General features: G+C 56.2%; 3 protein-coding genes across 7 annotated transcripts; 2 read left to right on the top strand and 1 right to left on the bottom strand.

Moving 5' to 3' along the window:
- Window positions 1-275: 275 nt before the first annotated feature.
- Window positions 276-6188, bottom strand: PRUNE1 (prune exopolyphosphatase 1). Of its 2 annotated transcripts, XM_084223120.1 has the most exons (9): window positions 5193-6188; window positions 4985-5152; window positions 3420-3524; window positions 3133-3338; window positions 2324-2508; window positions 1488-1646; window positions 1299-1393; window positions 1048-1206; window positions 276-940 (listed from the first exon to the last, which is right to left on the bottom strand). In XM_084223120.1, exons 2-9 carry the CDS (start codon window positions 5021-5023, stop codon window positions 620-622), a joined length of 1269 nt encoding a protein of 422 aa, XP_084079246.1. In that variant the 5' UTR covers window positions 5024-5152; window positions 5193-6188; the 3' UTR covers window positions 276-619. The 2 variants fall into 2 exon arrangements, with proteins under 2 accessions (XP_084079246.1, XP_084079245.1); XM_084223119.1 differs by having other exon boundaries at window positions 4985-6188.
- A 137-nt stretch (window positions 6189-6325) lies between these two features.
- Window positions 6326-14875, top strand: MINDY1 (MINDY lysine 48 deubiquitinase 1). Of its 4 annotated transcripts, XM_084223116.1 has the most exons (11): window positions 6326-6850; window positions 7955-9286; window positions 9380-9437; window positions 9530-9594; window positions 9674-9832; window positions 10799-10901; window positions 10988-11130; window positions 12339-12530; window positions 13591-13758; window positions 13836-13924; window positions 14351-14870. In XM_084223116.1, exons 2-10 carry the CDS (start codon window positions 8042-8044, stop codon window positions 13884-13886), a joined length of 2184 nt encoding a protein of 727 aa, XP_084079242.1. In that variant the 5' UTR covers window positions 6326-6850; window positions 7955-8041; the 3' UTR covers window positions 13887-13924; window positions 14351-14870. The 4 variants fall into 4 exon arrangements, with proteins under 4 accessions (XP_084079242.1, XP_084079243.1, XP_084079241.1 ...); XM_084223117.1 differs by having other exon boundaries at window positions 7936-9286; window positions 13836-14875; XM_084223115.1 differs by having other exon boundaries at window positions 13836-14874.
- A 799-nt stretch (window positions 14876-15674) lies between these two features.
- CERS2 (ceramide synthase 2) lies at window positions 15675-20440 on the top strand. The gene is made up of 11 exons (XM_084223121.1): window positions 15675-15786; window positions 17114-17287; window positions 17706-17823; window positions 17918-18036; window positions 18222-18279; window positions 18355-18405; window positions 18585-18677; window positions 18850-18978; window positions 19062-19168; window positions 19272-19425; window positions 19592-20440. The coding sequence occupies exons 2-11, from the start codon at window positions 17115-17117 to the stop codon at window positions 19718-19720; spliced, it is 1131 nt and encodes a 376-aa protein (XP_084079247.1). The 5' UTR covers window positions 15675-15786; window position 17114; the 3' UTR covers window positions 19721-20440.
- The last annotated feature ends 276 nt before the right edge of the window (window positions 20441-20716 follow it).

Below are 20716 nucleotides of genomic sequence, written 5' to 3'. Positions count from 1 at the left end.
TCCTCGCTCCCTCCTCTGCTCCTGGAGCAGCCAAATCCACTGGGAAAAGCTGAAATTCACAGCAGGCAGAGGCCACAAGTTTTTATGGCACAACCAGTTTCCTCCCGGCTGGGCTGGACTCGGGAGTGTGGCTGCACTGACACCCCCTCCTTGGACACCCCAAAATGTTCCTCTGACCCACTGTAGAGGGGATTGCACCCCAGGGAAAGTGGGGGTGCACCCCCAGCTCGAGCGGGGCAGCACCCCATCCCTGAATAAAAGCCAAGAGCCGAAACTGGAAGAAAAGGGGAATTTAATCCTTGGAAAACAGGGACAGTTCTGGACAGCAGCATCTCCGGACCCCCCCTCTGCCCCCCAAGGAAGGAAAATCATCAGGAACTCGTTAACTCCCCCACCCCAATTCCTTGATTAAGGGGGTGCAACTCCTGCCCATGGCATCCCCAAAACCACCCTGGGGACCACTGGGGCAGAGGGAGCCCTTGAGGGGGGGGACACACCACGAGCTGAGCTCTAACAGAGGCAGCTGCAACCCCCCTCCACACCCAGGCACCTCACAGGGGGCCTGCTCAGGGACCCCAACTTCTCATCCAGACCTCAAAAATCCACGGGGGTGCCTCTGCTATTTGGGGGAGCCTGGGGGCTGCCCCACGGCGATGCGGCTGACCCGCTCCAGGACATCCTGGGGACACAGCGGGGGCACGGCCTGCGCCAGGGGACATTCCTCCACCAGGCTGTTCATGGGGGTGGGTGGGGGCACCACCTCTTCCTCGGGGCCCCCTGCAGCCCCCAGACCCCCCAGTGCTGCCCTCAGGATGGGCAGCACCTTCTTACGAGCGGCCACGGCGTTGCCCTGGGCGTAGGCGGCCACGCGGGGCCAGGGGCTCGGCAGCGGCCGCAGCAGCAGCGACGGCGTCGTCGCCTCCTCCAGCGCCCGGCACAGCTGTGGGGAATCCAGCACGGGGTTGGGACCTGCCCAGCATCCCCAAAACTGCCAGGTTCTGGGGCAAAACACAGCTGGAGGTGCCTGAGCCGGGCTCCCTGACTCACCGTGCTGCGGAGGGGCTCCTGCGGGCTGTACACGGCGAGTTTTCGGGTGGGCTCGTGGCGGTCGTTAAAGGACACGGTCATGGCCACCAACCCCGCGTAGCCACGGGCCTGGCAGAAAGCCTCCAGGTCCTGCAGCAAGCCAGGCCGGAGCAGGAAGGTCTGGGCAGAGGGGAGTGGTCTTGGTGTCACCGTGATGTCACCAGCGTGCCACTCCATGCCTCAGTTCCCCCCCCCTGAGCCCCGAGTCTCACTTCCAGGTCCTCGAAGACGCCGCTGATGGCAACGACAGCCTCGTCGTTGGAGAGGACTTTGAGGTCCTTCCGCAGCATCTGCTCTGTTGTCAGCCCTGGGAGGTGGCCAGGGGATGAGGCTCAGGGCACCTTCCTGTCCCCAAGGAGAGGGGGGGACACACCTGGGTGCCACTGGGCTGGCACACACACCTGTGACATCAAACTTGGCCGCCTGCAGGGCTCCGAACACGGCGTCACGGGCCGGCAGCTCCGGGAACCTCTCCTCGAGCAGGGACACGCAGGCCACGTCCCTGGGGGTCACCTTGCCTGCAGCTGGGCTCAGGTTGATGCAGTCCAGCAGGATGGTGGCTGCAGGGACGAGCAGGGCCGTGGTGTCACCGTCCCCAGGGCTGGGGCTCAGCCAGGACCCCACAGAATCACAGAAGGATGAGGTTGGAAGAGACCTCTGAGATCATCATCCAATCTATGCCCTAACACCTCAACCAGACTGTAGCACACATGCCATGGCCAGTCTTTTTTTAAACACATCTATAGATGGTGATTCCACCACCTCCCTGGGAAGAGCATTCCAATGCTTTATTATTCTTTTGGTGAAAAATTTCTTCCTAATATCCAACCTATCCCTTCCCTGACGCAGCTTGAGGCTGTGTCCTCTGGCTCTGTCAGAGACTGACCCCACCTATCTCCAACCTCCCTTCAGGAAGGTGTAGACAGCAATAAGGTCACATCTAACCCTCCTCTTCTTCAGGCTGAACACCCCCAGCTCCTTCAAACATTCCTCACAGGGTTTGTGTTCCCAGCCTCATTGCCCTCCTCTGGACACCCTCCAGCACCTCAACATCCTGACCTGAGTGCCCAGAACCGGACACAGCAAGCACAGGGACAGAATGACCTCCCTGCTCCTGCTGGCCACACCATTCCTGACCCAGGCCAGGAGCTGTTGGCCACCAAGGCACGCTGCTGGCTCACATTCAACCTGCTGTGGACCCCCAGGTCCCCTCCAGCCCCACTGTCCCCCTGCTCACCGTGCAGCAGCGCGGCCGTGGTTCTGTCCAGCACGCCCGGGGGGCCCTGCAGGATCCTCTCGGTCACCAGGGTGGCACAGGAGCCCACGGGCTCCACCGTCACCTGGCATGGGGGACCACGGGACCGCTCCAGTGGCCGGTGGTCCAGGACCTCCACCACGGCCTCGTCCAGGGCAGCGTCATCACTGGTGGGCAACAGGAAGGGTCACCCTTGGCAGAACCTGCCAAACCCCCTGATTCTTTTTTTTTCCCCTAAAAATTCCACGGGAATGGATCAATTTGACCCATCCTGGGCGGCAAAATCAAGTCAGGCTCTGCGTGGGTGGCTCTGGTTGTCCCCAAAGTGCCACCCTGGCTCAGCAGGGCAGGATGTGGTGATCAACAAGTGTCAGGGAGAGCAGCCCAGCGTGGTGCCAGGTCAATCTCATCCCAGCCCAGCATGGTGCCAGGTCGAGATCTCATCCCAAAAAATGAACGAGGCTGCCGGGATGCCCCAATCCCGCAGCAAAATCAAGCAGGGGTGATCCTGGCTGTCCCCAAAGTGCCACCCTGGCTCACCCAGGCAGGATGTGGTGATCAACATGTGTCAGGGAGAGCAGCCCAGTGTGGTGCCAGGTCAATCTCATCCCAGCCCAGTGTGGTGCCAGGTCAATCTCATCCCAGCCCAGTGTGGTGCCAGGTCAATCTCATCCCAGCCCAGCGTGGTACCAGGTCAATCTCATCCCAAAAAACAAAGCAAGGTGTCCGGGATGCCCCGATCCCGCAGCAAAATCGAGTGTGGCTGTCCCCAAGGTGCCACCCTGGCTCACCCAGGCAGGATGTGGTGATCAACCAGCGTCAAGGAGAGCAGCCCAGCGTGGTGCAGCCCCCCCAGGTCGATCTCATCCCTAAAAACCAGCGAGGTGTCCGGGATGCCCCTGTCCCGCAGCAGGAACGTCGTCTCCGTCCGCAGCGCGAAGTCGGCGCGGGGGATGTTCAGCACGGGCACGAAGGCGGCTTTGGGAGCCGGGCTGGTCTGCAGCAAGGGGGGGATTCAGAGCCAGTGAGGCATCCCCCAGACCCACTGGTGGTCCCTGGGGTAGTGATTGAGCCTCACCTGGGCTAGGAAATAGGCCAGGGCCAGCGCGGAGACGGCGGAGTCCAGGTCACAAGCCTCGTTGCCCATCACCACGTGGATCTCCTGGTGCTGCTGGATGTGATCCTGCAGGGATGGGAGGTGTCAGACCCAGCAGCAGCGTGGCCTTGTCCTCCAAAAACCTCCAGACTGCTCATCAGTGCTCCTGGAGCCACTCATCACAGGTGTCACCCACAGATTGCACCCTCCTGACGAGCTCCTGGCACCCCTGGGGCTGGCTGGGATCCACTTCTGGCCTCCTGACGAGCTCCTGGCACCCCTGGGATCCATTTCTGACACCAAATCCCCGGGTTTGGGGCGTGTGTGTGGAGTGAGATGTGTTGGGATTCCAGGAAAACTCACCTGAGCCACCAGGTGAGGCTCCCAGCCCGGCAGCCCTGGGAGCACTGAGTGTTTTAACCCATTTGTTCTAGAGTTTGGGGCTGGTTATCACCCCAAAAATGATATTTCATCCTGTTTTGCTTGCTTGCAGCAGCAGGAAAAACATGTCACCTCCCTGTCCCCCGCCCACAGGAGCCACTCCTTCCCCAGGCCCTGATTTTTGGGACAATTCTCTGCTGCCATAACCCAGATTTGCTCATTTTTGATAGAAACTGAGGGGAAAAAAAAAAACAAAAACAACCCGAGAGCAGCTGCAGCCCAAAGCCCTCAGCAGGTCTGGGATGGGGCTGCAGCAGGGAGACATTTTGGGGTGTCCCTGGTGTGGCTGTGCCACTTCAGTGGGGCTCTCAGCCCAATCCATGGGGGGTTCGTCTCCCCCTGCACCCCCATTTCCCTGCACCCCCATTTCCCTGGTCCCTAATTCCCTGCACCCCCACTTCCCTGCTCTCTGAATTCTGCCCCTGCGCCCCAATTCCTCCCCTGCACCCCCATTTTCCTGTTCTCCCATTCCCCCCTGTTCCCCCATTTCCCTGCACCCCATCTTCCTGCTCCCCAATTCCCCCCCTGCACCCCATTTCCTTGAACCCCAATTCCTTCCCTGCACCCCCAATTCCCTGCTCCCCATTTCCCTGCACCCCAATTCTCCCCTGATCCCCCAATTCCCTTCTCTCCCAATTCCCTGCACCCCCATTCCTCCCCTTCACCCCCAATTCCCTGCACCTCTAATTCCTCCCCTGCACCCCCATTTTCCTGCTCCCCCATTTTCCTGCTCCCCCAATTCCTCCCCTGCACCCCAATTTCCCTGCACCTCTGCTTCCTCCCCTGCACCCCCATTCCCCTGCTCCCCCATCTTCCTGCACCCCAATTCCTCCCCTTCACCCGTTTCCCTGCTCCCCAATTCCCCCCCTGCACCCCCAATCCCTGCTCCCCCATTTCCCTACTCCCCAATTCCCTCCCTGCACCCCATTTCCCTGCATCCCCATTTCCTTGAACCCCAATTCCCCCCTGCACCCCAATTCCCACAGCTCAGGGAGGGGCTGGGCCTCTCCCATTCCCCCCTTTCCCCAGACCCCCCCTGACCCCCCCTGACCCCCCAATCCCCCCCAGACCCCCCAATCCCCCCCTTTCCCCCCATCCCCCCGTACCTGCAGCGCCGCCCGGTTCCCCAGCACGAAGCGCTCCATGACAGCGCTGAGGCACGGCCTGAACCGCCAGGATGGCCCCAGTATAAACCAGTATGGCCCAGTACAGCCCGGTATAAACCAGTACAGCCCGGTATAAACCAGTATAACCCAGTACAGCCCGGTATAACCCAGTACAGCCCGGTATATACCAGTACAGTGCGGTATAACCTCAGTATAACCCACTACAACCCAGTGCAGCCCAGCATGGCCCTCTACAACCCAGTATAACCCAGTATAACCCAGTAAGACCTAGTACAGCCCAGTATAACCCAGTACAGACCACTACAACCCACTATGGCCCAGTACGGCCCAGCACAGTCCAGTACAAGCCCACCCTACCCCAGTCCAGCCCAGTATAAGTCCAGACTCGCCCAGTCCAGCCCAGTATCACCCTGGACTATCCCAGTATCAGCCCAGACCGTCCCAGTACAGCCCAGTATCACCCCAGACTGTCCCAGTACAGCCCAGACTATCCCAGTCCAGCCCACTACAACTCCGGACTATCCCAGTATAAGCCCAGGCTGTCCCAGTCCAGCCCAGTACCACCCCAGACTATCCCAGTCCAGCCCAGTACCACCCCGGACTATCCCAGTCCAGCCCAGTTTAAGCCCAGTTCAGCCTGGTAAAAGCTCAGTCCATCTCAGTCCAGCCCAGTATAAGCCCAAACTATCCCAGTCCAGCCCAGTATCACCCCAGACTATCCCAGTCCGTCCCAGTTTAAGCCCAGACTATCCCAGTTTAAGCCCAGACTGTCCCAGTCCAGCCCAGTATAACCCGGACGATCCCAGTCCGTCCCAGTTTAAGCCCAGACTGTCCCAGTCCAGCCCAGTATAAGCCCAAACTATCCCAGTCCAGCCCAGTATCACCCCAGACTATCCCAGTCCAGCCCAGTTTAAGCCCAGTCCAGCCCAGTATCACCCCAGACTATCCCAGTCCGTTCCAGTTTAAGCCCAGTCCAGCCCAGTATAAGCCCAAACTATCCCAGACCGTCCCAGTATCACCCCGGACTGTCCCAGTCCGTCCCAGTTCAGCCCAGTATAAGCCCTAACTACCCCAGTCCGCCCCAGTATCACCCCGGACTGTCCCAGTCCGTCCCAGTATAAGCCCAGACTATCCCAGTATAACCCCGGACTGTCCCAGTCCGTCCCAGTCCAGCCCTGCCGCCCCTCCCCCCTCGCCGCAGGGCCCGCTGGGAGGGGGCGGGGCCGTTCCCAACATCCCCCGCGCAGGGGGGGGGGGGGCGGGGGGGACCCCAAATTTCCTCTTTTCACCCCAAAACCCTCCCGTAACCCCTGAACCCCCCCCCGGACCCCAAAAAAACCCCCCCAAACCCCCTCTGACACCCCCCAAATTCCACCGCGACCCCCAAACCCCCCCCAGCCCAACCCCCACCTTGCCCAACCCCCCCCCCCAAAAAAAATTGGAGCGTACCCCAAAATTTCCACCTTGAATTTTCTTCTTCTTCCTCCTCCTCTTCCTCTTCTTCCTCCTCCTCCTCCTCCTCCCCCCGCCCTAAATCCGCCTTCCCACGGGGCAGCCGCAGCCAGGTGGAAAACAGGCCCCGAAAAAGGGGAAAAAACTGAAAAAAAGAGGGAAAAAAGAAGAAAAAAAGGAAAAAAAAAAAAGGAGATAAGAGGATGAAAGAAGGGGGAGATTAAATAGGAAAAAGAAAAAAAAAAGAAAGGGGGGAAAAGGAAGAAGAGAGAAGCGAAAGGAGCGCGGAGGAATTAAAAAAATAAAAGAGGATTAAAGAGGAAAAAGAAGAAGCAAAAAGAAAGAAAAAGGGAATAAAGGAGGAGAGAAGAAGGAGGAAAAGCAGGAGAAAAGGTAAAGGGTTAAAAAGGAGGGATGAAGTGAAAAAAAAAGGGAAGGAGGTGGGGGAAAAGGGAAAATTAGAAAAAGGAGGAAAAAATGAAGGGAAAAGAAGGAAAAACAATTTAAAAGTGAGGGAAAAGGAGCATAAAAAAGGAATAAAGAGGGAAAAATAAGGATTGGGGGGGAAATGAGGGAGGAGACGGAAGGGGAGACCCCGGCCCGGGATCCCCCGGGACCCCCCGGGACCCCCGGTCCGGGCGGAGCGGCCCCGGGGCGGAGCCGGGAGCGGGAATTGAAATTCACCTTCCCATGTGCCTGCTCAGTGGCACTGCTTTTATTTTATTTTATTTTATTTTATTTTATTTTATTTTATTTTATTTTATTTTATTTTATAATGTATTTTATTTTATAATGTATTTTATTTTATTTTAAAATTTAATTTATAATTTATTTTATTCTAAAATTTTACTCTATTTCATTTCGCTCTATTCTATTTGATTCTATTTAATTTCATTTCATTTTTAAATTTTATTCTATTCTATTTTGAATTTTAATTCTATTCTACTCTATTTTAAACTTTTACTCTATTTCATTTGATTCCATTTTATTTTTTAAATTATATTTCATTTCATTTCATTTTCTTTTCATTTACAGCCCCCATATATACACATATATAGATATAGATGTATTTATGCATATTTATATATTTATATTTATATTTATATTTATATTTATATTTATATTTATAATTAATTTACAGCCCCACATATACACCTATTTATATTTATAGTTATAGTTATATTTAATATTTTATTTACAGCCCCATATATACATATATATAGATAGAAATATATTTATATTTATAATTAATTTACAGCCCCATATATACACATATATAACTAGAGATATATTTATACATATTTATATATTTATATTTATATTTATAGTATATTTATACTTCTAGGTATATTTATATTTTTATTTCATTTACAGCCTTATATATACACATATATTTATATTTATATTTATATTTATATTTATATTTATATTTATATTTATATTTATATTTATATTATCTCTGTATTTTCCTCACCCAGCCCAATTTTCCCTCCTCAGGCTGAGCTTTGGGATGCAGCTGCTCCTGGACACACCCAGAGCATTCCCAGGAGCCTGAGTGGAACCAGAGCTGCACCAGAGGCTCCCATGGAGCAGGAGGGGACCCCCGAGGAGGCTGCAGCTGGGGACGGAATTCCCGGTGCTGGGGACGGAATTCCCAACGTTTGGGATGGAATTCCCAATGTTGGGGACGGAAATCCCAATGTTTGGGACGCAATTCCCAATGTAGGGGACGGAAATCCCAATGTAGGGGACGCAATTCCCAATGTTGGGGACGGAATTCCCAATGTAGGGGACGGAAATCCCAATGTAGGGGACGGAAATCCCAATGTAGGGGACGCAATTCCCAATGTTGGGGATGGAATTCCCAATGTAGGGGACGGAAATCCCAATGTTGGGGATGGAATTCCCAATGTTGGGGTTGGAATTCCCAATGTTGGGGTTGGAATTCCCAGTGTAGGGGATGGAATTCCCAATGCTGAGGATAGAATTCCCAGCGTTGGGGACACAATTCCCAACGTTGGGGACGGAATTCCCAATGCTGGGGTTGGAATTCCCAATATTGGGGATGGAATTCCCAATGCTGGGGTTGGAATTCCCAATATTGGGGATGGAATTCCCAATGTTGGGGACAGAAATCCCAATGTTGGGGACAGAAATCCCAATGTTGGGGTTGGAATTCCCAGTGTTGGGGACACAATTCCCGGTGCAGGGTGTGGAATTCCCGGTGTTGGGGACGCAATTCCCGGTGTTGGTGACAGAATTCCCAGTGTAGGGGGCAGAATTCCTGACGTTGGTGACGGAATTCCCGTTGTTGGTGACGCAATTCCTGGTGTTGAGGATGAAATTTCCAATGTTGGTGACACAATTCCCAATGTTGGTGACAGAACCCCCGCAGCCACCCGGGATTGCCCCGCCCCGCCCAGGGAAGGTTCTGGATGCCCATCCCGGCAGCAGGAGGGGGTCTCCAGCCCCGAGGGACCCCCGGGGGGCTCCCCCCAGGAGGAAGGGGGGTCCCTACAAGAGCGGGGGTCCTTGAAGGAGTTGGGGTCCCCGCAGGAAGGGGGGTCCCTACAGCAGCAGCAACCCCTGCAGGAGGGGGGATCCCCGCAGAAGAAGGGGTCCCCAGTGGAGGGGGGGTCCCCAGTGGACAGGGGGTCCCCAGGGGAGGACAGGGGGTCCCCAGAGGGCAGGGGTCCCCAGCCCCCCGGGGGTTTTTACCTGGTCAAGTGGATCCGCTGGAAGGGGCAGCGCACGGCCCTGGTGACCCAGAGCGAGAACGGGCCCTGCCCGCTGCTGGCCATCATCAACATCCTCCTCCTGCAGTGGAAGGCAAGCTGGGGGGGGCTCTGGGGGGACCCCCAAATCCCCAGGGGAGGGGTCCCAGCGGTGGGAGGGTGCCCAGCCTGCTCTGGTTGCCCCCAGGTGAAGCTGCCCCCGCAGACGGAGGTGGTGACGGCCGAGGAGCTGATGGCGCATTTGGGTGAGTGGGGGACAGCAGAAATGGGGTGGGGGGGCTCCATTGGGACCCCCCACTTTCCCTGTGGGGTGGATTCTGACTCTGCTGCCTCACAGGGAATTGCATCCTGGCCACCCAACCCCGGGATACCTCGGAGGGGCTGCAGCTGAACTTCCAGCAGGTGAGGAAGGACCCCAAGAGGAAGATTTGGGGTGACCCCTTTTGGGGTGACCCCCCATTGTGTTTCTGTGCCCCCCCAGAACATCAGTGACACCATGACGGTCCTGCCCAAGCTCTCCACGGGGCTGGATGTCAATGTGAGGTTCACGGGGGTCTCGGATTTCGAGTACACCCCCGAGTGCATCGTCTTCGACCTCCTCAACATCCCCCTCTACCATGGCTGGCTGGTGGACCCCCAGGTGAGCCCCCCCCCACCCCTTACCTGGCTGGTGGTGGCTTCTGGGGGGGGGTCACACAAGTGTCCCCAGGGCTGGAGAGGAGCTGGGGCTCGTCCTGGTTGAGGTGACCCAACCTCAAGGATGGATGTCCCAACCATGGGAGTGCTCAAGGCCAGCTTGGATGGGGTTGGGAGGAGCCTGGTCTAGCAGGATTGTGGTTTTAGGGGTTCCAGATAAGCCTGGTCTAGCAGGACTGTGGTTTTGGGGGGTCCTGATAAGCCTGGCCTAGCAGGACTGTGGTTTGAGGGGGGTCCAGATGAGCCTGGTCTAGCAGGACTGTTGTTTTAGGGGGATCCAGACGAGCCTGGTCTAGCAAGACTGTGGTTTGGAGGGGTCCAGATGAGCTTGACCTAAGAGGACCGTGGTTTTGGGGGGTTCCAGATGAGCCTGGTCTAGCAGGACTGGTTTAGGGGGTTCCAGGTAAGCCTGGTCTAGCAGGAGATGTCCCTGCCTGTGGTTTAGGGGGTTCCAGGTAGGCCTGGTCTAGCAGGAGATGTCCCTGCCTGTGGTGTAGGGGAGTCCAGATGAACCTGGTCTAGCAGGACTGTGGTTTTGGGGGGTCCAGATGAGCCAGGTCTAGCAGGACTGTGGTTTTGGGGGTTCCAGATGAGCCTGGTCTAGCATGACACTGGTTTGAGGGGTTCCAGACGAGCCTGATCTAGCAGGACTCTGGTTTTGGGGGGTCCAGGTAAGCCTGGTCTAGCAGGAGATGTCCCTGCCTGTGGTTTGGAAGGTTCCAGATGATCCAGAAGTTCCCAACCCAAAGCCCTCTGTGATGTTTGGGATGGGGCTTTGACCCCGAGGCAGAGCCTGGCTCCTCTGGCCGTGGCAGGAGCTTGCACTGGGTGCTCCCCCCCCTCAGAAGGGACCCTCTGCTCTGGCTCCATGCCCACCATGACCTCCCCCTCTGTCCCTGCCATCCCCCAGAGCCCTGAGCAGGTCCAGGCCGTGGGCAAGCTCAGCTACAACCAGCTGGTGGAGAAAATCATCACCTGCAAACAGGCCAGCGACTCCAGCCTGGTGAGCGAAGGTAACGCCCCTGCTCCCTGCCCACGCTCCTGGGGGGGCACAGCTGGGCACCCCCAGCCCCCCACAGTGTCCCCTTTGTCCCCTCAGGGCTGGTGGCAGAGCAGTTCCTGGAGTCCACGGCGTCCCAGCTGACCTTCCACGGGCTGTGCGAGCTGACGGCGCGCGCCCGCGAGGGAGAGCTCGGCGTCTTCTTCCGGAACAATCACTTCAGCACCATGATCAAACACCAGGTGGGACCCCCAGAGCCCCCCTGTGCCACCCCCCAGAGCCCTCTGTGACACCCAGCCAGGCTCACTGTCACCTGTCCTGTGGGATTGTTCCTCTCTCGGGGTCACCGGCTGTGGTGGTGTTCGCCAGGACGAGGGAGGAGATGAGAATTTTGAGTCCACGTTTCAGAAGGGTGGTTTATTATTTAATGATCTATATTATATGGAAAAAAAATGATGGATTTAAACTCTACTAAAGAATAGAAGAAAGGATTTGATCAGAAAGGAATCATCATAAAGGATTTGAGCAGAAAGGAATCGTAATAAAGGATTTGAGCAGAAAGGAATCATAATAAAGGATCTGATCAGAAAGGAATCATCATAAAAGATTTGAGCAGAAAGGAATCATCATAAAAGATTTGATCAGAAAGGAATCATAATAAAGGATTTGAGCAGAAAGGAATCATCATAAAAGATTTGATCAGAAAGGAATCATAATAAAGGATTTGATCAGAAAGGAATCATAATAAAGGATTTGAGCAGAAAGGAATCATCATAAAAGATTTGATCAGAAAGGAATCATCATAAAAGATTTGATCAGAAAGGAATCATAATAAAAGATTTGATCAGAAAGGAATAATAATAAAAGATTTGATCAGAAAGGAATCATCATAAAAGATTTCATCAGAAAGGAATCATCATAAAGGATTTGATCAGAAAGGAACCATAATAAAAGATTTGATCAGAAAGGAATCATCATAAAAGATTTGATCAGAAAGGAATCATAATAAAGGATTTGATCAGAAAGGAATCATAATAAAGGATTTGATCAGAAAGGAATCATCATAAAAGATTTCATCAGAAAGGAATCATAATAAAGGATTTAATCAGAAAGGAATCATAATAAAGGATTTGATCAGAAAGGAATCATAATAAAGGATTTGATCAGAAAGGAATCATAATAAAAGATTTGAGCAGAAAGGAATCATCATAAAAGATTTCATCAGAACGGAATCATCATAAAATCTTGTCACTGACCAGAGAGTCTGAGGCAGCTGGACTGGGATTGGCCATTAATTAAAAACAACCACGTGACACCAATCAAAGATTGCATTCCACAGCAGCAGATAATTATTGGTTACATTTTCTTTTTGAGGCTTCACAGGAGAAAAAGATCCTGGGAAAAAGATTTTTTGATCAAATCTGTCTGTGACACTGTCCTTTCTGCCCAGGGCCACCTTTACCTGCTGGTGACAGACCAGGGCTTCCTGCAGGAGGAGGGGGTGGTGTGGGAGAGCCTGCACAGCGTGGATGGGGACAGCTGCTTCTGTGACACTGATTTCCACCTCAGCAACCCCCTGGGCAAGGACAGGGCCAGCACGGCCCCCCCGGACCCCCGGCTGCAGCAGAGACAAGTGGACCAGGTTTGGGGACAGGGGGTGGCAGTGGGGGGGTTTTAGTGAGGTCCCCGGGGTGAGGGAGGAGATGAATGTGACTGTGTGTTCTCAGAAGGCTGATTTATTATTATATTCAATTATATTATATTAAATTATATTATATTCAATTATATTATATTCAATTACATTATATTCAATTACATTATATTCAATTCTATTCAATTCTGTTCTATTCAATTCTATTCTATTCAATTTTATTCTATTCTATTCTGTTCTATTCTATTCTATTCTATTCTACATTACATTATTATATTTATTACATTACATTATTCAATTATATTATATTATATTATATTATATTATATTATATTATTACATTACATTACATTACATTACATTACATTACATTACATTATTATATTTATTACATTACAATATTCTATTCTATTCTATTATTACATTACATTACATTATTATATTTATTACATTACAATATTCAATTCTATTCTTTTCTATTATTATATGTATACTATACTAAAACTATACTAAAGAAATAGGGTACAGGCAGAAGGCTTAACAAGAATGATGAAATTCTTGTTATAATAAATAACAATAGAATTAATATAAATTAATAAAATATGATAATGATTTTATTCTATTTTATAATTTTAAATAATATAAATATTTTTTAATAAATCATAATAATTAATATTAATAAATATTATAATAAAAACCTGACTCCTTCCAGAGTCCCGGCACAGCTGGCCATGATTAGTCGTTAAATAAAAACAATTCACATGTTGGAAAAACAATCTCCAAATCCCATTCCAAAGCAGCAAAACACAGGAGAAGCTGAGGCTTCTCAGCTTCCCAGGAGAAAATCCTGGGCAAGGGGATTTTTTTAGAAAATATTTAGAAAATTTATTAGAAAATTTAGAAAATAGGCACATTCCAAAGCAGCAAAACACAGGAGACGCTAAAGAGAAAATCCTGGGGATGGGGATTTTTTTTAGGAGATTTTTAGGAATAGGTGAGTCCCATCCTGGATCCTGCAGATTTTGACCCCAACTCTTTGTGCTCCTGCCAGGATTTCATGGTGGCCCTGTCCCTGCAGCAGGGACAGGACCCCCCCTCGGTGCTCAGCGACCTGGAGCTGGCGCGGCAGCTGCAGCACGAGGAGTACCAGCAGCACCATCCTCATCCTCATCATCATCCTCATCATCACCCTGCTGCTCCTCAGCTGCTCCCAGCACAGGTAACCAGGGGGTGCTGATGGCTTTGGGGGGGTTCTGGGGGTCCCCCCAGAGCTCAGCCCCGTCCCTGTCCCCACAGGCAGAGCGGCGGCTGCGGCAGAGGTCGGATTTGGACTGCACCCTCCTGTAGCACCCCAAAAACCCCGCTCTGCATCCTCCAGGGACATCCTGGGGGGATCCTCCAGGGACATCCTGGGGGGATCCTCCAGGGACATCCTGGGGGGGTCCTCCAGGGACATCTTGGGGTATTCCTCCAGGGACATCTTGGGGGATTCCTCCAGGGACATCCTGGGGGATTCCTCCAGGGACATCCTGGGGGCTCCTCCAGGGACATCTTGGGGGGTCCTCCAGGGACATCCTGGGGGGATCCTCCAGGGACATCCTGGGGGGATCCTCCAGGGACATCTTGGGGGATTCCTCCAGGGACATCTTGGGGGGTCCTCCAGGGACATCTTGGGGGGATCCTCCAGGGACATCCTGGGGGATCCTCCAGGGACATCTGGGGATTCCTCCAGGGACATCTTGGGGGATTCCTCCAGGGACATCTTGGGGGATTCCTCCAGGGACATCTTGGGGGGATCCTCCAGGGACATCTGGGGGGATCCTCCAGGGACATCTTGGGGGGATCCTCCAGGGACATCTTGGGGGGATCCTCCAGGGACATCCTGTGGGGATCCTCTAGGGACATCTTGGGGGGTCCTCCAGGGACATCTTGGGGGCTCCTCCAGGGACATCCTGGGGGGTCCTCCAGGGACATCCTGGGGGGATCCTCCAGGGACATCCTGGGGGATTCCTCCAGGGACATCCTGGGGGGTCCTCCAGGGACATCTTGGGGGGATCCTCCAGGGACATCCTGGGGGATTCCTCCAGGGACATCTTGGGGGATCCTCCAGGGACATCATGGGGGATTCCTCCAGGGACATCCTGGGGGGATCCTCCAGGGACATCCCCGTGGGCTGGAGATGAGGGGTGACCATCTGAGCAAACCCCAGGAACACCCCAAACTTCCCAGTGGCCTTAAAACAGAGGGGGTCCCACTCAGGGGGTTCCACACCTCAGTCCACGCTCCGAGACACGGGTGGGTGTGGGGGTGGGGGGGACACCTGCACCCCCCTGTTCCAAACGTGGCCTTAACCCTTGGCAAGTAAAGGACTTGTCCCCCTGCACGTGGGTCTGGCATCCTGACATCGGTGGGGGCTTCTGTTCTCTGGGGACACGGGGGATTGGGGGAGTCAGGGAGGGTTTGGGGGATTTGGGGTCACGGTTCCTCCATGGGTTTGGGGGATTTGGGGGGAGTTTGGGGGATTTGGGGTCACGGTTCCTCCGCGGGTTTTGGGGTCCCCTCCGTGGGGTGCAGTGGCGCGGCGCGGCCGCCAGGCGGCGACAGGGGCGAGCGGGGTCTGTGGGGTTCCATAAGGGCACAAATGGGGCACATATAGGGCTGTCCATGGGGGGTATATGGGGCACATATAGGGCTGTCTATAGAGGGTATATGGGGTACATATAGGGCTGTCTATAGGGGTTATATGGGGTGTATACGGGGCACATACTGGGCTGTCTGTAGGGGGTATATGGGGTACATATAGGGCTGTCTATAGGGTGTCTATATAGGATGCACAGGGCACATACTGGGCTGTCTATAGGGAGTGTATATGGGGGACGTATACACATACTGAGCTTTCTATAGGGTGTGTATATGGATGCCTAGGGCACATATAGGGCTGTCTGTAGGGGGTGTATATGGGGTACATACAGGGCTGTCTATAGGGTGTGTATGTGGGGCACCCCGGGGTCTATAGGGGGGGTGCACGGATCCCGTCTCGGCGGTCGATTGCTCACGCCTGGGCCCCGCCCCGTCCCACGGCGGGCGCCGCTCCCCTCGGCGTTGCGGTGACGTCACTCCCGGGTTTGCGGTGACGTCACTGCCGCCGCTGCCTGGCGCGGGGCGCGCGCGGGACGGAGGGGGGCGAGCGGCGGCTCCGTGAGGGCTCCGGGCGGCGGCTCCGTGAGGGCTCCGGCGGCGGCTGCGGGTGAGTGCGGCCGGGGGCGCGCGGGGCCTCCCCGCTCCGGGAGGGGCCGCCCGCGGGGGGCCGCGGGATGGTTCCCGCTCGCCGCCCCCCCCCGCGCCAGGGCCGCGGCCGGGCCTTTCTGCGGGCGTTGGGCGAGCGCCGGAGCCATGCCGGGCCTCCATCCGCCCTCGGTCCGGGGCCGGCGGCGCCCCCCGGGGCTGCCCGGGCGGGGCCGGGCGGAGGCGGGGCCCCCCGGGGCCCACAGCGGCCTCGGGCCCCGCCGGGGTCGCTGCCCCCCGGCCCGGTCGAGCGCGCAGCCCCCGGGCCCGGATCCCTCCCGGTCCCGTTTATCTGTGCGCGACTTGAAAACGTCAGGGTTTTATCGGTTTCCAGCAGGATCGCTCCTAAAATCACCTCTGGGTAGTGGTCCGGCCTGGCGGTGCCCCCTCCTGCCCCGGCTCGGTGTCCCGGTGCCGGCACATCGCGCTGTGCTGCCGGTGCCCCGGGGGAGAAGGAGCTGCCGGCCCTGACCGGGGCCTCACCCCGTCCTCCCACGCTCCCCTCCCGTTACCTGCCCGCGGCACGGCCGCGGGAGTCGGGAATTGCGGCACCTCCCTCCCGCCTGCCCTTGCGAAACCGGCCACCGTGGTTCCTCTTCCTCCCGCAGCGGAGCGGAGCCGCCCCTGCCCTCGCCACAATCCGTGTCGGGCATTCGCTTCCCGGGGGTGCCGATCCCAACCGACCCCTCCCGACCCCGCGGGGTTCCCCAAAAGCGGCCGGTGCGGAGGGACGGGGAGCGGGGATGCGCTGACCCCGCGGCGAGGGGCGGCTCTCCCGTCCGGAGCCTTTTGAAGGCACAAAGGTGCTCATTGTGTCGCCAGCAAATCCCTAATCCCGCGCTGGTGCCGTGCCTGGCCTCGGAGCGCTGGCGGTGGGCTCCGTGCCTCCGTTTCCCACCGGGAATCGGGTTTGGATCAGCCGCGGGATGCGCGCACGGCTCTCGGGAGGGAAACCAAAGTCGGGGGCTTCTCCCTGCTCCTGATCCTGCTGCGGAGCCGGGGTTGCCATCCCGGTGCGGAGGCGGGAGCCTGGCTCTTCCCTCGGGCTGGTTGCAAGACCCGAGCTGCCGGTTGGGAGCAGGATTGGGGCCCCTGTTAATGATCACCCTCTGACCTCCGGGCTGCAGGGAGCAAAGTCCCTCGGTGCCCGAGCCGAGCGCCGACAGAGATTTCACCGGGGCCTCCCTGGGAGCTGAGGTGGAAATTGGGGTGCCAGGTGGGGCCGGGGTGGGATCAGCCTTCTCCTCGGAGATGTCCCCCCTCACCTCTCCCCATTTCCCTCCCCCCAGCATGTTTCAGACCTTGTACAGCTATTTTTGGTGGGAACGGCTCTGGCTCCCGGCAAACCTCACCTGGGCTGACCTGGAGGACCGGGATGGGCGAGTCTATGCCAAAGCCTCTGACCTGTACATCACCCTCCCCTTGGCCTTCCTCTTCCTCGTTGTCCGGCACCTCTTTGAGACGTGAGTCCCTTCCCTGGGGGTGGGGATGGATCCTGAGCCCCCTGTCCGGCTCTCCCCGTGCCCTGGGGGCAGTGGCTGAACCCTGGGATGTGGCACCTTGTGCTCAGCTTAGTTGGGGGGTCCTGATCCCCCCTGGCAAACCCACGTGCTCCCCCTTCCCCACACAAACACGGCCTTTAGGGAGTGATTTGTTGGGCAAACAATGGGAACAGACCCGGCTTTGTTGGGATGGCAAGAGAAGGGGGGGGCACCGAGTGGGGACAGCCCGTGACAGAGGGACCTGGGGGGCTCCCCTGTGGCAAAACCCACCCTGGAGGAGGCACAGCAGGATAGGGAGACCGAGCCACTGACTGGTTGTGGGTCCCTGGGTGGTTTTGATGGGGCCAAATCATGCAGGTGACAGGAACTCCTTCCCCAGGTACGTGGCCACCCCCCTGGCCGGGCTCCTGAACGTCAAGGAGAAGGTGCGGTTAAAAGCCACCCCCAACGCGGTGCTGGAGAAGTTTTATGCTGCCACCAGCAAACACCCCAAGCAGGTGAGGGCTCAGGGGATCCCCAGAGGTGCCTGGAGGGGTGAGGGTGGCAGAGCCAGGGCTGTGTGACACAGTGGGGCTGCCCTGGTGTCCCCAGGCCGAGGTGGAGATGCTCTCCAAGAAGAGCGGCTGCACCGTGCGCCAGGTCGAGCGCTGGTTCCGCCGCCGCCGCAACCAGGACCGGCCCAGCCTGCTCAAGAAATTCAGGGAGGCCAGGTGAGACCCCCCACCTCCTCCTGCCTGGTGTCACTGTCCCTCCACCCTGGGGGGCTCTGGGAGCCCCAGCTTGGCCAGGAGCTGCCTGGGAGGGTGGGAGATGCGGGATCCGGGGCCGGTGGGTCCGTCCTCCTCCCTCCTGCTCCCCGGTGCCCGTCTGAGGAACGTCTGCTTCCTTTTTCCAGTTGGAGATTCACCTTTTACCTTATTGCTTTCATTGCTGGCATGGCTGTCATAGTGGATGTGAGTATTGCCCCCTTCCCCTTGCTCCCCCAGCCCCCCTGGCCCCTCTGACTCCTGTGTCTCCCCATCCTGCAGAAACCTTGGTTCTACGACCTCCGGGAGGTGTGGAAGGGATACCCCATACAGGTGAGCACAGATCCCATCCCAGCTGCCAGCCCACGGCTTCTCCTGAGCACCAGGGGAAACTGGGGGTGCAGGAGGGTCTCTTGGCACCCCTGAGGGTTTGGGGGTTCTCAGGGCACCTGGATGGTGCCCACAGAAGGGGACACAGAGGACCCCCCTCCCAACCTGTCCCTTGCCCCCAGAGCGTGCTGCCCTCCCAGTACTGGTACTACATGATCGAGCTCTCCTTCTACTGGTCCCTGCTCTTCAGCATCGCCTCCGACGTCAAGCGCAAGGTGGGGGCTCTGGGAGGGGCTGGGGGACTCTGGGACATCTTGGAAGAGTTTTCTTTACCCTCGTGGTGGGAAGGAGGGACCAGCTGGGAGGATGTGGGCACACCCAGGGGCTGTGGGATGGGGGTTTGCTGTAACCCTCACTTTGCTGAGCTCCCCATTGCTTTGGGTACAGGACTTCAAAGAGCAAATCATCCACCACGTGGCCACCATCATCCTCATCAGCTTCTCCTGGTTCGCCAACTACGTCCGTGCCGGGACGCTCATCATGGCCCTGCACGACTCCTCGGATTATCTGCTGGAGGTTGGTGTGTCCCCCTCCCCTGCTGCCACCATGTACCCTGTGCTGTGCCCCCTCCCCAGCTCACCCCCTCTGCCACCCCCCAGTCTGCCAAGATGTTCAACTACGCCGGGTGGAGGAACACCTGCAACAACATCTTCATCATCTTCGCCGCCGTCTTCATCATCACCCGCCTGGTCATCCTCCCCTTCTGGTGAGCTGTGCTTGGGAATGAGGGAAACTGAGGCAGGGGTTGAGGGAGTCTCAGGAGGGTGGGATGCTGGTTCTGCCCGTGACAGGATGGCTTTTCCTGGCAGGATCATGCACTGCACGATGGTTTATCCGTTGGAACTCTACCCAGCCTTCTTTGGCTACTACTTCTTCAACGTCATGATGGTGGTGCTGCAGTCGCTGCACATCTTCTGGGCCTACCTCATCATCCGCATGGCCCAGAAGTTCATAACTGGAAAGGTGAGAGAGGGGGCAGGGGACACCCCCAGATCCTGAATCCCAACTGCCCTTGGCTCACCAGATCCTTGGGAGCCCTCGGTGGGGAGAAACTGCTGTGGTTGCAATGGGGAAACTGAGGCACGGCAGGGGAGCCGCTGCCTGAACCCCCTTTTCCCTCTGCCCACAGGTGGTGGAGGACGAGCGGAGTGACCGTGAGGAGACGGACAACACTGAGGAGGAGGAGGAGGTGGCCAAGAACGGGCCCCTCTCCAATGGCCACCCTGTCCTCAACAACAACCACCGCAAAACCGACTGAGCGCCCCGGACCCGAGAGCTGCCACCTCCTGCCACCGGCCCGGCCCCTCCGGCCGCTCCACAGCGGGACCCGGGAGCGCCCGCCGGGCCCCGCCCTTAGGGAGCGGGGCCGCAGCTCTGCCTCACACTCACCGCTGGTGCCCTTCCACCTCTCACCTGCTGCCTTAATCCACTGCGGTTCCCCGGACCGGCGGGGACCCCACCGGGATGGCTCCATCCCACCGGGGCGGTTCCTCCCCGCCCCGCAGCCCCTCGGATTGGCTCTGGCCAAAGAGCTCGGCCCCAGCCCCTGGCCGGGCTCTGCGTTATTCCTACTTTCCCAACCATTCCTTCACCGGGGGGAGGGGGAAAATTCCCCTTTTCCTGAGCTGTGGCCGGCTGGAAAAGCCGGCTCAGGCCCTGCTCCACCGAACTGGGAGGGAGGAGCAGGGAATTCCTGGGTGTTTCAGTGCCTAAATGATGGGATGACACTATGGAAGTACTTGGGGGAAGGAAGCTGAGGGGTTGAGTCACTCCTTGTGTCTCACAGAGTTTAATCCTCTCATTTCTCTTCACTAAATGGATTTTGAGTCTCTCCCTCTCCGTGGCCTCTCCCAGCTGTAACAGGACAAATTTCCAACTTGATTTTTTCCTTTTTTTTTTCCTATTTATTTGGAAGACAGAAGGAGCCGGGCTTGGCTCTGTCTCCTGCATCCTTTGGGATGCTGTGAGACCTCGCAGCACGGAGGGGTGGGGGGGAGGGAAAAGGACCATTAACCAATGTCAGACCAAAAGATGTTTTGTTGTTCTTGTTTTTTTGGTTTTTTTTTTTTTTTTTAATAAATAAAAGGTTAAATATATTAAGAGTTAAAAAAACTAATAAACTTGGGTAAAAAAAATACAGGATTTAGGCATATTCTGTGGGTGGCACAGTGCCCCTGGGGTGGGGGGTTATTTTGGCATAGATCCCTTAGGCAGTGCTAAAAATGGGCAGAAATGAGGATTTTGATGGGTTTTA

Source organism: Fringilla coelebs (genome assembly GCF_963513975.1).
Source record: "Fringilla coelebs genome assembly, chromosome: 29".
Classification (NCBI taxonomy): Eukaryota; Metazoa; Chordata; class Aves; order Passeriformes; family Fringillidae; genus Fringilla; species Fringilla coelebs.
The sequence above is the reverse complement of the archived record's forward strand: the minus strand, read 5'-3'. Positions and strand labels throughout refer to the sequence as shown.

Excerpts from the sequence above, each read along its gene's own strand:
- MINDY1 (XM_084223117.1), top strand. The coding sequence starts at position 8,042 with ATGGAGCAGGAGGGGACCCCCGAGGAGGCTGCAGCTGGGGACGGAATT. Across the intron at positions 9,438-9,529 it reads GGAGCTGATGGCGCATTTGG|GGAATTGCATCCTGGCCACC; the intron begins GTGAGTGGGGGA and ends GCTGCCTCACAG. Across the intron at positions 9,595-9,673 it reads TGCAGCTGAACTTCCAGCAG|AACATCAGTGACACCATGAC; the intron begins GTGAGGAAGGAC and ends GTGCCCCCCCAG.
- PRUNE1 (XM_084223119.1), bottom strand. The coding sequence starts at position 5,023 with ATGGAGCGCTTCGTGCTGGGGAACCGGGCGGCGCTGCAG. Across the intron at positions 3,339-3,419 it reads TGGCCTATTTCCTAGCCCAG|ACCAGCCCGGCTCCCAAAGC; the intron begins GTGAGGCTCAAT and ends CCCTTGCTGCAG. Across the intron at positions 1,647-2,323 it reads CACGGCCGCGCTGCTGCACG|CCACCATCCTGCTGGACTGC; the intron begins GTGAGCAGGGGG and ends TCGTCCCTGCAG.
- CERS2 (XM_084223121.1), top strand. The coding sequence starts at position 17,115 with ATGTTTCAGACCTTGTACAGCTATTTTTGGTGGGAACGGCTCTGGCTC. Across the intron at positions 18,280-18,354 it reads GCATGGCTGTCATAGTGGAT|AAACCTTGGTTCTACGACCT; the intron begins GTGAGTATTGCC and ends CCCATCCTGCAG. Across the intron at positions 19,169-19,271 it reads CTGGTCATCCTCCCCTTCTG|GATCATGCACTGCACGATGG; the intron begins GTGAGCTGTGCT and ends TTTTCCTGGCAG.